At 45.1% G+C, this 14,070-nt stretch overlaps 1 protein-coding gene across 7 annotated transcripts in view; it reads left to right on the plus strand.

Annotated features, from left to right (window-relative positions):
- The window catches only part of SCHIP1 (schwannomin interacting protein 1), a 144,063-nt gene that overhangs the window by 103,047 nt on the left and 26,946 nt on the right, over window positions 1-14,070 (plus strand). For 5 of the 7 annotated variants that reach the window (XM_087870315.1, XM_087870316.1, XM_087870314.1 and 2 more), the window contains one exon: window positions 13,533-13,651. In XM_087870315.1, the coding sequence (XP_087726441.1) occupies window positions 13,533-13,651 (119 nt within the window). Of the gene's footprint in view, window positions 1-51; window positions 525-13,532; window positions 13,656-14,070 lie in introns of those variants that run through there. The other 2 variants (XM_045811714.2, XM_087870317.1) reach the window with 2 other exon arrangements.

Here is a 14,070-nt window from a genome sequence, read left to right on the forward strand (position 1 = left end):
ACTACCCTGGTTCAGAATAAGGTTGCTGGTTTCCTCACAGGGCTCCAATCCACACTCAGCCCTGAACTGGGGAGTGGGGGAGTGAAATCAGCTTTCCCTTGATTGGGAGGAGGAAAGGTGCTAGGAAGAGGAATCCAGGCGGGATCCCTCGGGGGAAGGGGACAGTAGCTGGTGGGAAGGCTGGACATTCAACAAGCTGAGTGTCAGGGCAGAGCGAGCCTCAGAAACAGCAGCTGCCCCCGTGCCAGAGCTCAGGACAGAGCAGGGAGGCCGGGCAGGGCGGTGTCTCTGGGACAGAGCAGGGGCAAGGACATACACAACCAGGCACAGACTCGCAGCTGGCTCTCCATGTCAGCATGAGCAGTAACCAGGGTACTGGGCAACTGGCACAGCAGCCTATCAGAATTCATGGGAGGTTATTAAGTGAAATTGTAAAGAGTTAAAGGATGAATTTGGACAGTGATGGAATGGATGACATCATCAGTCAAGAATCCCCATTGGATATGGAGGGGAATTATAAAAAGGTAAGGCGGGGGAGAGCTCTTTTGTTTGTAAACAATCGGACCATTTTTCTAACTGGGAGAAAGAACACCCTTGAGGAGTGGCCAAATTCCACACTCGGTAGCCATTGCCATAATATATTCAGGAAAGCTAAATGCACAGAAGTGGAGGCTAAGTTGGGAGGGTTCTTCTTTCTGCTTTCCCCAGCTTGTATTCATTAATATAGTATAACAGTCACTGGAATACACATGTTGTTATTCTGAAACTGAAAAAACTCTATCATGCATTTAGTTGCTAGACAGTCTTTTTATGTAAAAGAATAATTTTAAAAATTTTTGACATTTGTTGATAGTTTACCTGTGCAGTAAATAATTACTAGAATGCTTAACCTGTCTTTTAAGTTTAACTTTTTTTAGCAATGAAAAATATAGTTTTACTAAGAGAAGGGGGGGTTTGAAAAATTGGTATAGTATCTGCTAATTTGTTTTGAAAGACAGTAAATATATTTTTGGAATGTTTTATCTGGTAATTGTCGGTAATAACAGGCCCAAGTAAAAATAGCTTTAGTTATATGGGTGAGGTCATGAAATTAAACTACAAGTATATGCTTGTCTGTCCACAGAAGGCTAAACCACACTACATCCTTTCCCCCTTATTATTTTCCACAAGTCAAGTGTAGGTCACAGCACATCACAGTGTGGAGAATAAAGGTCCTTCTATCATGGACCTGAAAAGTAAGACCTCTTTTCCTTCAGAGGTAAATCCTAGTTGATACCACCTCCTTGGAGAGTAAAACTTACTGCTCAATTTTTAATTTGATTAAATATGTCATTAACTTTTTTCCCCCAGAGTATATAGAAGTATATATTTTTCCCCCAAGAAATAGAAAGTTCTATCATGATAGTTTCTTACGTATAATAATGTAAAATATGGCATTTTATACACTAAGTTGTGTTTGAGTGTGGGGAATGGTTTAAGTACGTACTTCACTTCTTAGAGCAGTTCACAGTAGTTTATGCTCTTTTCTCCGGGACCCAAAGCTTACATGTGTAAAGAGGTTTCAGTGGCCTGCCATGTTGCCCTGTGCATTGTTCTTCCCGTGCGCTCCCCAAGAAGGGAACGAGTATCCAAGGTGATAAGTGTGCTGAATACTGAAACTCTGACACCTCTCAGCTGTCCCCTCCTGCCAGAAGCGGACGTGCAAAGAGGCGTAGGACACTCAGCCGTCGGGGTGGGTCACTTACCCAGCCCTGAAGACAAGCGCACAGTTCTCAGACCGCCTCTGTTTGCAGTGCCAAAGGACTGCTCACGCTCAAACCTTTTCCCAGGTAGAAAAGTGTAGGTCAGTTTGCACTTAGGAAAAATGAAGGACACACCGTGGCTACTGCAGTAACTAACAACAGAGTAATGACCACTGTAGTTTTTCCCTCCTCGGAAACTGAGAGAGCCCACATGCCCGGAATGAGCAAGCGATGATACGCGGGCAACCTGATACAGCACTGACTAAAATGACAAACACGCGAGGCTCCAGTGGCTTTAAAACGTCATCAGCAACGAAACAGAGTTGCATTGTGCAGTGCCTTATCTGACCGAGGCAGGAGAATGCCTCCTGTGATTGCAGGAGAAACAGTATCTAATAGGGGAGCACAAAAGACCACTAGACGGAACCGGCTAGATGCGTAGGATCTGCAGAGATCAATCCGTATTTTTCTGGCCCCCAGACATGAGAGCCGTTCTCTTGTCATGTCAGCTTTTTAACTACTCTTCTTAAGCCAGGGACTTTCAAGCTAATGTACATGTTGGTCACTCTGAAGGCTTCATTATGCTAAAAAAAAAAAAAAAACCTTGATAATTTCATCATGAATTTCTGGTGAATCACGGCAACATATGTTTTCTTTAAAATATAAAGAATGAGAAAGCAGTTACCTACTATAAAAATCACTTTTCCTAATTCAAATCTTTCTTTTCTATGTTTTTTGCTCTAATGTTCTTGCTGTTTGGTTGACTGAGTAGAAAATTAAATTAGATGCTATAAAACTGGTCTGCAGGCTTTTGACATTGGATCCATCAGTAAAATGTTTTTGAACCCATACCTCTAATATATATCTATTCTATTCATAAATTATACATATATACTACTATAAATATATATTTTATGTATAAAAGCTATAAACAAATAGATATTTTAAAATAAAATGTATATAAATATAATAGATTTTTTAAAAGATTTTATTTATCTGAGAAAGAGAGATCGATCGATCACGAGCAGGGGGGAGAGGTAGAGGGAGAAGCAGACTCCCCACTGAGCAGGGAGCCTGATGAGGGACTTGATCTCAGGACCCTGAGATTGTGACCTGAGCTGAAGGCAGAGGCTTAACCGACTGAGCCACCCAGGCGCCCAAATATAATAGTTTTAGTAATTTCTTCTTTTACCTCATGTCACTTTGAGGTCAGTTGTCAAAAACAGTTGGAAAATTGGTATACCCCTGCCTAGATACAATTTCCTATACCCGTCACACTAATAAATGCCACATGTGTCTAGGGATTATTTTACAAGGTTGTTTTAAAGTCAGGCAAACAGCCTTTGGGGGAAAGGTCACTTTCCGATGACTTAAATTAGATTCCACCTTGGCAAAGGAAGGAAGAGTATACGTCTGTTCCTATTCCTTGGGGGAGGGTCCTGATGGACAGAAAGATGTTTCATTAGGGACCTCCGGTTTATTCAGTAGTCGTAGTGAAACAGATCTTAGTGTATAGGGAAGAAAGCCTGCACCATGGCACATTCTCAGGTGTGTACGTCCAGTCCGTTATTGTCCTGCTTTGCTCTGAGCAACCTCCCACCTTCTGGTAAAGACCCGCACAGCTGACTGTGCTCAGGACCACGGTGGCATGCAGCATGGGATCCGTGTGCCCGTTCCTCAGCCGTCACTCCAAAGAGCCCCTCCATGACCCTGGCATTGCGTGTGAGGCCAGGATCGCAGAGGGGAGGCTGGGCTTTGCCTCGAGGAGCTTACTGTCCACGTGGAGAGACGCACCAGCAAATAAGCTGACAGGGAATTGACGCTGCCTAGAAGAATGTTCGGGTCCCGTGTGGACCTGGGAAACGTGCAGGCTTGCCGTCTCAGAACCCAGGTAAGATCCAGCTTACGCTGAGGGAGACCGAGCAAGGAAACGAGGAGAATTTCACAGAGAGAACTGGCCGCTGCTTTGTCCCAGAGCAGAGCAAACACGCGCGGGTCTGCTCCCAGGCTACTCCCTGCAGAAGAAGGGGCTGCGTACAGGGCCGTGTGTGGCCAGAGGATGGAAAAGCCAGCTTGCTCGCTTTGTTTCTCCGAGGTGCTGTCTCTAGTGCTGTGCATCCAATTATGGTGAAAGATTAGGGAGGAGCCCGTGAAAAAATTAAAAGGCTGGAAGGAACAATATTTAAAGTGAAGCCACAGCTGCGCCTCATGTTTTTTTTAAAAGGTGAATGGAAATGACTGCTTGAGATAAACTGCAATAAACAGGAACACAGAATGCCAGCTGCCGTTCCAGACAAGAGCTCTGCCCTCCCCACACAATTACAGAGGAAAAGCAGCCGTCGACCTCCGTTAACCCTCACGTCTTCCTGCCTGTAAGGGCTGAATACGCTTGAAGAACTCTGTTGAGTTACGGAGCCCTGGAGCCTAGCCTCACCTCGGCCACCTGGGGACAATCTTTTCAGCTTTCTGGGCCACGGTCTCCTTTTCTTTCAAGGGAGGAATTGGCCTGGTTGGTCTCAGATGCTATGAATGTGAAGCCTCTTGGCTCCTAGTTCGGGGTTCTTTCCATCCTATCACCCTGTGGGCACACCTCTGTTAGGCAGCCTGGTCGGAAATGGGTTGTTTCAGGTAACTAGATTTTCCAGATATATAGTGTGTGAGTTACCTGTGTGTGTGTGGGGGGGGTATTTTTTGGAGATATAATTCATATACCATAAAATTGACCATTCCATAGTGTACATTTTGATGATTTTTAGTATATTCCTAAGGTTGTGTAAACCACTGCTAATTCCAGAACATTTTCATCACCCCCAAAAAAGAAGCCCTGTGCCCGTTAGCAGTTACTCCTAGTTCCCCCTTACCCCACAACCATTAATCTACTTTCTGTCTTCAAAGATTTGCCGGTTCTGGAAGTTTCTGGCTCTCTTTTATCCATTTCTGAACTCTTTTCACCAGCTTACCCTACCCCTCCCTTTAATGTTAACAGCAGCTACCATTGGATAAGTTTCTCTCTGGGCCAGGCATTGTGCCAGGTCCTTTCTGAATAGTATTTCATTTAATCCTTAAAACAACCTATAAGATAGGCATTACTATCCCTTTTTTCAGAAAAAGAAACTGAGGCTTAAAGTGTTTCTATAATTTGCACCTGTAGGCATCAGATTCAAGATGTTAACTTGGGTCCTCTTGACCCCAGATCCCCTGAACTTCCTGCCTCCTTTCTGGTCATGCCTGTGTCCGATTCTCCTAGATCCTAAGTCCACCCCGACAGGGGAAATTGAGGACAATCAGCTTCCTGGAAGTTGATGGAGGTTGGGCTGTTTCATAACCATGCAATGGGTGTTTTGAACTGTTGTGTTCTCACTGTGATACTGAATGGCATTGGTGATTTTAGAGACTTCTGAAATGTCACCTGCCAGAAAGAGTTCCCAGACAACACTGCCCTGTGTTAAAAAGTAGTCTCTGTAGCCAATCATATGAGAACCAGAAAGAGCTCAAGATGCTCCCAGCAGGGGCGCCTGGGCGGCTCAGTCGGTGAAGCGTCTGCCTTCAGCTCAGGTCATGCCTCCAGAGTGCTGGGATCGAACCCAAGCCCTACATTGGCCCCTGCTCAGTGGGGAGTGTGTTTCTCCTTCTGCCCCTCCTCCCGCTCATGCGTGTGTGAGCTCTCTGCAAATAAATGAATAAAATCTTAAAAAACAAAAACAAGATGCTCCCAGCAGTTTCTGTCTGGAATATGCTGCTCATAGGTGAGGAAAACTTCAGTTTCCAACTGTATCCCCTCAGGATTTCATGCTGAAACACTTCCATTACATAGTCATCTCTGTGGATTGCCCCTGGGGCTCCTTCACCTTCACCAGAGTTCCCATTCAGCCACTAATTGGCTACTGAACTTCAACCCTAGGTGTTAGGTGTCTTCGCTCTGGTCCTTAGCAATTAAGAGTGTTCAGGGACTGCTAGGGACTCTGCACAACAGCACTTGTGTCCACGGCTTCTATTTATATCTCCTCCCTGTAGCAGGAGAAGGAATGCAGTCAATAGGCAAAACCAACCTCGGGGTGAACTAATTGTAGACAAAGATCTCTATCGTCTGGACTGGCACCCCCACACTATGTCGGCAGTTCTCTGAAATAGGTTTCAGAAGACCCTGGGCCCTACAGTCGTTCCCCTTGGGTGGCCATCCTGGACTTTAGGTCTCCAGGGCCAGCTCTCTCATGCGTAGTGGTGCTTAGCAAGCCAAACCCAGGCCTCGGCATTGCCCAACAGCCCAGCCTGACATCTAGTCCGGAGGACTTGTTGAGGCGGATCAGTGCAAGGGTGCAAAGATAAGAGACTTCAACAGCACTTCGGGAAATCTTTCTGGACTGATTAGTGTGTCTCCGATGGATAACATCAGAAATATAAATGGGAAAGAAAACATCCAGAAAGTGTCCATTCAGTGATACAATGGAAAGATACCAGGTTATTTAGTCTCTGTTTCCACTAATAATTGAGGTCTTCCCAGGGGATAAGATGCAAAAACTTGAAAAAACCTGCACCAGTGTAAGTATTTAGGCACCTGACATCCTAAAATGTACAATTTATCTTCTCATAGAATGATGTTTTCATATTTGGATCTTGTGGCAAACCCATGGTGATTTCAGTAGGAAAATAACTAGTATCAGTATACGTGGGTTTTCTTTTTGGTGTTTTTGTTTTTAAGAAAATTAATACAATTTGCCTAATGAACAAATAAGTTCTGTACTTCTGGTCCCCAGTGTTTAAAAGCCTCAGACTCCTCCGCACTGGAATGCTGCCTATAACTGTTAGAGTAAAGCTGTCTTCCTTATGAGCTGAGGAGAGAAATAAGAGTGACTTCTGTTTTCCTAAAGGAAGAGTGCTTTTCCATGGGGAACTCCCAAATCCCAGTTGCATTCCCTGGCGGATGCTGCTAATGGTGATGATGCCGATCTCACTAGGCAATAGATAGCACTGAAGCCAGGGGCTCATTAATTGCTTCAAAACAGGCATCCTGGCCAGGCCCGGCGGCTGCAGCTGAAATCCGCCTGGATCCGGAGTCTGGACATGCGCGTGGAACAGCTGTGTGCGCGGTTAGAGAAGAACCCACTCTGTGTTCCGTCTAGCTACTTGATCTCTTCAGTTGCTTAAAGCCAGTGTTCTGAAAGTATCAGAACCAGCAGCATCAGCAGCATCTGGGAACTTGTTAAAAAATGCATTTTCTCAGCTGCACCGCAGACCTTCTGTGTCTTTACAAGCCCTCCAGGTGACTCTCATGCCTAATCAAGTTTGAGAACTACCAGTTTCGAGAAATTTGTGACAGAGAGAGGGCCGCTTTGTATGTGTGCCCACCTGTGCAGTTCTCCACTTCGCATACCAGTGTTCCAGCAACCTCCTGGCATCCTGAGTTTCTTTACGAGCCATGGGGGACCAAGGTATTCATCACCTTCTGCAATAATGCAGCCCCCCACCCCCCGTTCTTAGGAAGTTTTTTCTCAGCGGTGATTCCCATGCACCCTGAAGTGTGAGAAGCCCTGACTAGGCAGCAGTTGAGCAGTGCAGAAAGGAGGATGGCAGAAGGGGGATCTTCCAGGATTAGAAGTGAATTCAGTACTGAGGTTAGCATTACACAGCAAGCATATCCAGGGCCACCTGGGTGGCTCAGTGGCTTAAGCATCTGCCTTCGGCTCAGGTCATGATCTCAGGGACCTGGGATAGAGTCCTGCCTGCTCCCTGCTCAGCGGAGAGCCTGCTTCTCTCTCTCCCTCTGCCCCTTCTCCCCACTCGTGCGCACTTTCTCTCTCAAATAAACAAATAAAATCTTAAAAAACAAACAAACAAGCACATCCAATAACAAAAGGTTATTTCTGTTCCCTTGGTGAACAAGTAAAAGTAAGAACCAAGTGGAACTGGGGAGGAGGGGAAAATCAATCCAGGACGAAGATGGAAGACAGGAAATTGGGGAGAAACCATTTTCTTTCTCCTAGTCCCACAACTGAGTCCCGTCCCGGCCAGATGATTGCTGCTCCCAAGCTCACATCTGCCTTTATTCCCACAGACTGCGGTGCTGTTCACATCAGTTGGGTCCTCTGATTTTCTAGACCAAACTTCTTTAAACGTCTTCCTCCTTTAGGGAGTGTAAGGAACTCCTCCTTCCTTTTCATCAGACAGGCCGTTTCCGGCTACGTGGGTTTGCTCATCTGCACAGGAGTCAGAAGGAAGCAGCTGTTTGCAGTGTCCTGAGTACCAGCTGGGTTTAGGGTTAGGATGTTATTTCCCAAAGCGTGTTCCTGAGAGGCCTGGTGGCCCCACAGCTACCCCCACAAAAATACAGTGTGTCAAATAAATTTTAGAAATGCACAAGATACCCCCAATCTTTCATTTACAAATATACATGCAGGTTAGCATGCGAAAGACTAGGTGGCCCCTGCTTCAGAGAATGGGGGCACCACGAGGCTTCTGGCAAGGTGAACGGGGCCAGAGGAGTGAAAGCAAGGCCAGAGGCGGGGACTTAGGAATGGCATCCGTGTGTAAGAGACAGGCACCACCCCATCCTGAAGAAAGCGTGGAAAGGACTTGGGGACATACCAGATTTGGAGAGGGACAATATCTACTCAAGCAGAACATTTTGCTTTTTCTTTTACCGAACACCCTTCTTTGTCCTTACCAGGCTGGGGTAATGGCAGCCGAGCAGTGGCACAGCGGGAAGGGCTGAGCATCGGCGTTTGGGGGCTGAAAGTACTCAGTGGTCTGTGTTCTGAGATCGGGGCTCACGTGGTGCCCTCAGAAGCCATTGTGAGTCTTATCTGCCCGCGCACAGGGGGTGGCAGTAGGGAATTGGGCCACAGGCGAGGACAAAAACTCACTGGCTGTGGCTGGACAATGGAGAATTTCTAAGCACATTTTTACTCTCCTCTTGTCTGGAATAGGCTTTCTGTCTCACAGTGATGAGCCACTATTCCTCAGTTGCCCATTTGCTTTTTGCGAGCAGTTACCCATTTTCCATGTTTTCCTTTTGTAATAAGAGGGTAGTTCCCAAGGCCATTTTAGGAGTGGACATGGCTCCTTAGCCCAGCCACAGTGTAGTTTTGAGTCAGCCTCGTCCTTTTTCTGTATGCTTCCCTGTTCCTCACACTGAGGCACATTTGGGTTTCGGGAGGTTGGAGGACATAATTGCCCTGCAGGTATAATTCCTTAGAGAACAAAAGAATTTTGAAACTACTCCACCCCCACCCCCACACATACCCTACACATACGGGCAACTGAAAGGAAAATCATTCCAATCGTTGGATTTTAAGAGAAAAAATGTTTTCGTAGTCAGTTGAATCATAGTTACTTGAAATGTTAGGAATGGCATTTGTTCCAAAAGGAAGATTAAGCAGTGGTATCAAGGAGAGTGGCTCTGAGGAGAAGGTATTTGTTTTGTAAATATTTGCAGTTATGGTTGGGCCTTGGTGTGTGTGTTTTCTCCTTTTCTGAAACACATCACACCCATTTCTGGAAAGAAGTAGATCCGTAACTCTTTTTTTTTTTTTTTAAAGATTTTATTTATTTATTTGACAGAGACAGAGACAGCCAGCGAGAGAGGGAACACAAGCAGGAGGAGTGGGAGAGGAAGAAGCAGGCTCATAGCGGAGGAGCCCGATGTGGGGCTCGATCCCATAACGCCGGGATCACGCCCTGAGCCGAAGGCAGACGCTTAACCGCTGTGCCACCCAGGCGCCCCTAGATCCGTAACTCTTAAGTCCCACATCATATCTCCAACACGACACCAACCATGATTTGCCTGGACACCTCACTCATCAGTGTGGAAGGGCAGAAAGATCCAGCACCAGAAAGATGGACTTGAATCCTAGGTCTTCTAACAGGAGGGTAACCTTCCTTCACCCTCCAGTCCCTCATCTTCAAAGCAGGAATTGTTGGAGCATTAACCCTAATAGCTACCGCTTATCACACATTTACATTACCACCAGTGCAGCTAAGCAATTTCCATAAATTTCCTCATTTTCCTCCCAGCATCCAGTGAGATCCTTTACCTCTGGACTGGGAAGGGCTTTCTAAGCACAAAGCTGTCAACCACACTTCAAAGAAAGCAAGCTATTGACTTAACTACATTAACACTTAGGTTTAAACTCAAAAGGACTAATATGCTTAATATAAAAATTTCAAAACTTCACATCTTTATAGGAAAATAAGCAAAGCTAGAAGTAATTCAGAGAAAAGCAAGCACAGTAACTAAAAAAATCTAAATATTTAATATCATTGGTAATCAAAGAAATTAACATAAAAATACCACTTTTTGCCTATCAAATTAAAAACAACAGCATTTTTTTTTTTTTCAGTGAAAATACTCAGGCGCGCTTGGGTGGCTTGGTCGGTTAAGCGTCTGCCTTCGGCTCAGGTCATGATCTCAGGGTCCTGGGATCGAGTCCTGCATCGGGCTCCCTGCTTAGCGGGAGCAGGGACCCGGCTTCTTCCTCTGCCGGCTGCTCCCCCTTGCTTGTCTATCCCGGTCTCTCTCTCGTCTCTCTGATAAATAAATAAAATCTCAAAAAGAAAAAGAAAGAAAGAAAGAAAATACTCAGCCAGGATGTAGTGAAAGCCACACCCTTTTACGTTGCTGGTGGGCATGTAAATTGGAACAGCTTTTCTCTAGAGCAATGTGACAAAATGGTCAAGTCTCAACAAAGGTTCACACTCAGTTGATCTGGTAATTCCACTTCCAGGAACTTATCCTGAGGATATAATCAGACACGTGGGCAGGGATTTATGTAAAAATGCTAACTTCTGTGTTATTTTTCATTGGATACAACCCAAATGACTAACAATAGAAGATAACACCATGGGATAGAATGATATACAACCATGAAAAATTGATTTTAAAGAGTATTAAATGATATGAGGGAAATTTTCAAAATGAATAAACAACATGATCCCAATTTTATAAAAAGGAAAAAATACATACATAAGCCAAAAAGCTAAAAAGAACTGTCCCCCAAAACCCAAAATGTTAACAGTGATCTGTGTCTAAGTGGTGGGATTATGGGTGATGTATATATTATTTACACTTTTCTCGATCTGTTCAGTGGGATCCAGAGAGAGAGAGAGAGAGAAGGGAAGTGTGAGAGATTGTGTATAATAAAACAGTCCTCTTCAAGCTGGTCATGAAATATCCAAGTATGGAGAATTGTAATTAACGTCGGTAGAGTATTTTTAAGGCTTTCTCCCGTATCGCTAGCTCGAGCGTAAATCAGTAAAGTGAATCAGGAAAGACAGACATGGAATCAAGGGTGCGTTCACACATTCACACCGGGGTAGGTATTCTCTTCAAATAAACCTCTGCCAGACTAATGTTGGGCACCAGCGTATTGTTGAACGTGAGTCATTAACATTCATATTACCTGCTGATTTTATTTTTGGATATTCCATTTCACTCAACAGTTTTCTGACTGTAGAGATTATTGGGTGAAAATCTCTTTTGTATTTTATATGAATTAAGAAATACGTTCACTAACTACACTAAATCTGCATGGCAGATATTGGGATTTTGAAATGAACTTATGAAGATGTCAAATGGTATCAAATGGTTCTGTTTTGGCAGAACCGTCACAAGCACCAGCCTGCGTATGGGGCAGGGTGGGTCGCTTTAATTAAGGTCTCCGGCAGCACAGTTGCAAGAGGTTAGTAAAACTAAAAGCCTTCTTGGTCCCCTTTATGGTAACTTTGTTACTTTCTCGGGGCTCAGTGCTGAGCTACCCCAGCAGACAATGTATCAGCATCGCATCTGGAACTGTAGAAAGCAGTCTTCTGTGGGGCTGCTTGCACACACTGTAGCTCTTTCCTGTGACGCAGCTCCAGTTGGTACATGCCAAAATGGAGGGCTACCCACATAAATCGATACAGATATAATCAGTAAGAGAGTCCACAGAAAGCTCTGGTTTCCAAGAATTCAAAAATGTTAGGGAAAAAGAGAACCGAGATGAGCTGTCCTTGAGCTAGCAGTTGGCAAACCTGTTAAAACTAAGTATCTGCTGCTGGAGCCTGGGGTGATGTTTTACACTTGATCTTAGCCAAAAGGCCAAGAAGCTATGGGGATGTGTATTTTGAAGACGGCGGGAAATTCTGATGCAACCTGTTAAGCTGGCAGCTGAGAACCACTATTTTAGCAGCACTGTGCTGTCATATATTGTATTCTTTTCTGTTTAATATGGTACCCCTAGCCACCTGTGGCTGCGGAGCTCATGAAATGCAGCTAGTGTGACTGAGGAGTGGAACTTCTAATTAATTAATTTTTAACCTAAATGTAAATAGCCACGTGTGGTTCATAACCACCACGTTAGAGCAGCCTTAACGTATAGCACACTGCCTTCCCTGGGGGGTGAAAAGAGGCTGCTTTTTGAGCCCACCCTTTCAACCGGTTGTGCATTTCATCACTGACACAGTGATGCTCGGATGATGGCTCAGAGCTTTCACGTGTAATTTCTGGGTACTGGTGGCAGCAGATGTGGCTCCAGAACCTCCTATGGGAGGATCAAGGGCCGTCTTGCCTTCCATAGCCACGCTCAATCACGTGAGCTGCATTTGGTAATGTCATTTGCTCATCGCCTTCAGCCCCCCCCCCCCCCCCACTCAGAACATCCGATGGGGGCGCCTGGGTGGCTCAGTCGTTAAGCATCTGCCTTTGGGTCAGCTCTTGATCCCAGGGTCCTGGGATCGAGCCCCGCATCGGGCTCCCTGCTCAGTGGGAAGCCTGCTTCTTCCTCTCCCACTCCCCCTGCTTGTGTTCCCTCTCTCGCTTCCTCTCTCTGTCAAATAAATTAAATCTTTAAAAAAAAGAACATCCGATGGTGCTTCTCCCATCCTTCATCGTCCCACAGAACAGAAAACTAAACTTTCGTTCTCACCCCAGGATTTCTAACTCATTATGTTTGTTTTTGTAGTTGTTTTATTTTTAACTAAGGAAATCATTTCTAATCTTCTCCCCTGTTGTTTAAGGGGTATAAAAGTTCAGCATGGTGAGTTTTTATGGGACTTTTATGAGAAGCCAAGTGTTGTAAACATATCCAAATTATCACAGTAGTATAGTTTCCCACATCCTTTTGCTATGCACACCGACCTGACTTCCCTTCAAAATATGAAACAGATGGGCCCAATTAGAATTCTCCAGCTATTCCAGGCCCTATGTTAGGGTTTCTCGTGTTCTGAACCCGGTGAGATCAGAACTCTTGAACAGACCGCCAAGACTGTAAGCAAGGTGCGGGCAGGGGCTGCAATCATCTAGCCTGGGCCAGGTTCCACCCGCACCAGCCATCTCCTAGAGGCTTGGTGCATCCTGGTTGAATGGATTAATATTCTTGCAACAGAGAAAGTGGGCTGAAGGGACGATATACAGGAGAGAGAAGACAAGATCCAGGGAAAAGCCACATTTGGGATAAAAGTGTTTGGGGACAAAGTGCTGGCGCTCCATGACTTTACTCTTATCCGCTGTCATATCTAGCAGGTAAGAAGAAAGATTACAGCACCCAATAATCTAGGTCTCTTCCAGTGACGACCACTTAGTACCACCATGGTGATTTCCTAGACCCGGGATCGTGAAAGGCTCTGAAGAACCGCAATTGCTTGCGGAGGTGAAACCAGGAAAGACGGTGTATTCGGCTCTTCGTAACTCACACACTCTTGTGCTGTGGCCTCTGAGTGTTTTCTCTGAGGTTGCAGTTCGAAGAAACTTAGCATCAGGCTCTGGCTGTGATGTATCTGCCCACTTATCAGCATTTTTTTATTTTCCTGAAATTTTAGGCACAGAAAAATGAGAGAGAATCTATCCGACAGAAGTTGGCACTTGGAAGCTTCTTTGATGACGGCCCAGGAATTTACACCAGCTGTAGCAAAAGTGGGAAGCCAAGCCTTTCCTCTCGGTGAGTATTCTTTTGAGTTGATCTTCTGATATGTCCCTAATGGATTTTGTCATCTGACTATATGTTTAATAAAAGATATCTTTTAAACCCTTGAGTATTTTTTCCCCATAATACTACCACCTTTATTTGGATTCTAGACAGCCCCCTCCCCATCTGTTGGGTTTGTATTTTGTTTTTTAGTTTTTGCCCAGCCACTTGAGGTCATATTTCTATATTTCATTTTTTTTCCCCTAAGCACAATTCAGATTTTGCACTGTAATGGGGGAATCAAGCCACACTGTTAATCAAGCCAGCGGATGCTTAGAGAAGTGTGGCAGACCACCAGAATTCCCATTAAGCAGTCTCAAAGCATCCAGCTCCCCCCGCCCGCCCCCTGCCAGCTCCCGATATATTTGATTGCAGTGAATACTGGTAACTGA

Source organism: Ursus americanus, chromosome 20 (assembly GCF_024610735.1).
Source record: "Ursus americanus isolate L20-20 chromosome 20, mUrsAme1.1.p, whole genome shotgun sequence".
Classification (NCBI taxonomy): domain Eukaryota; kingdom Metazoa; phylum Chordata; class Mammalia; order Carnivora; family Ursidae; genus Ursus; species Ursus americanus.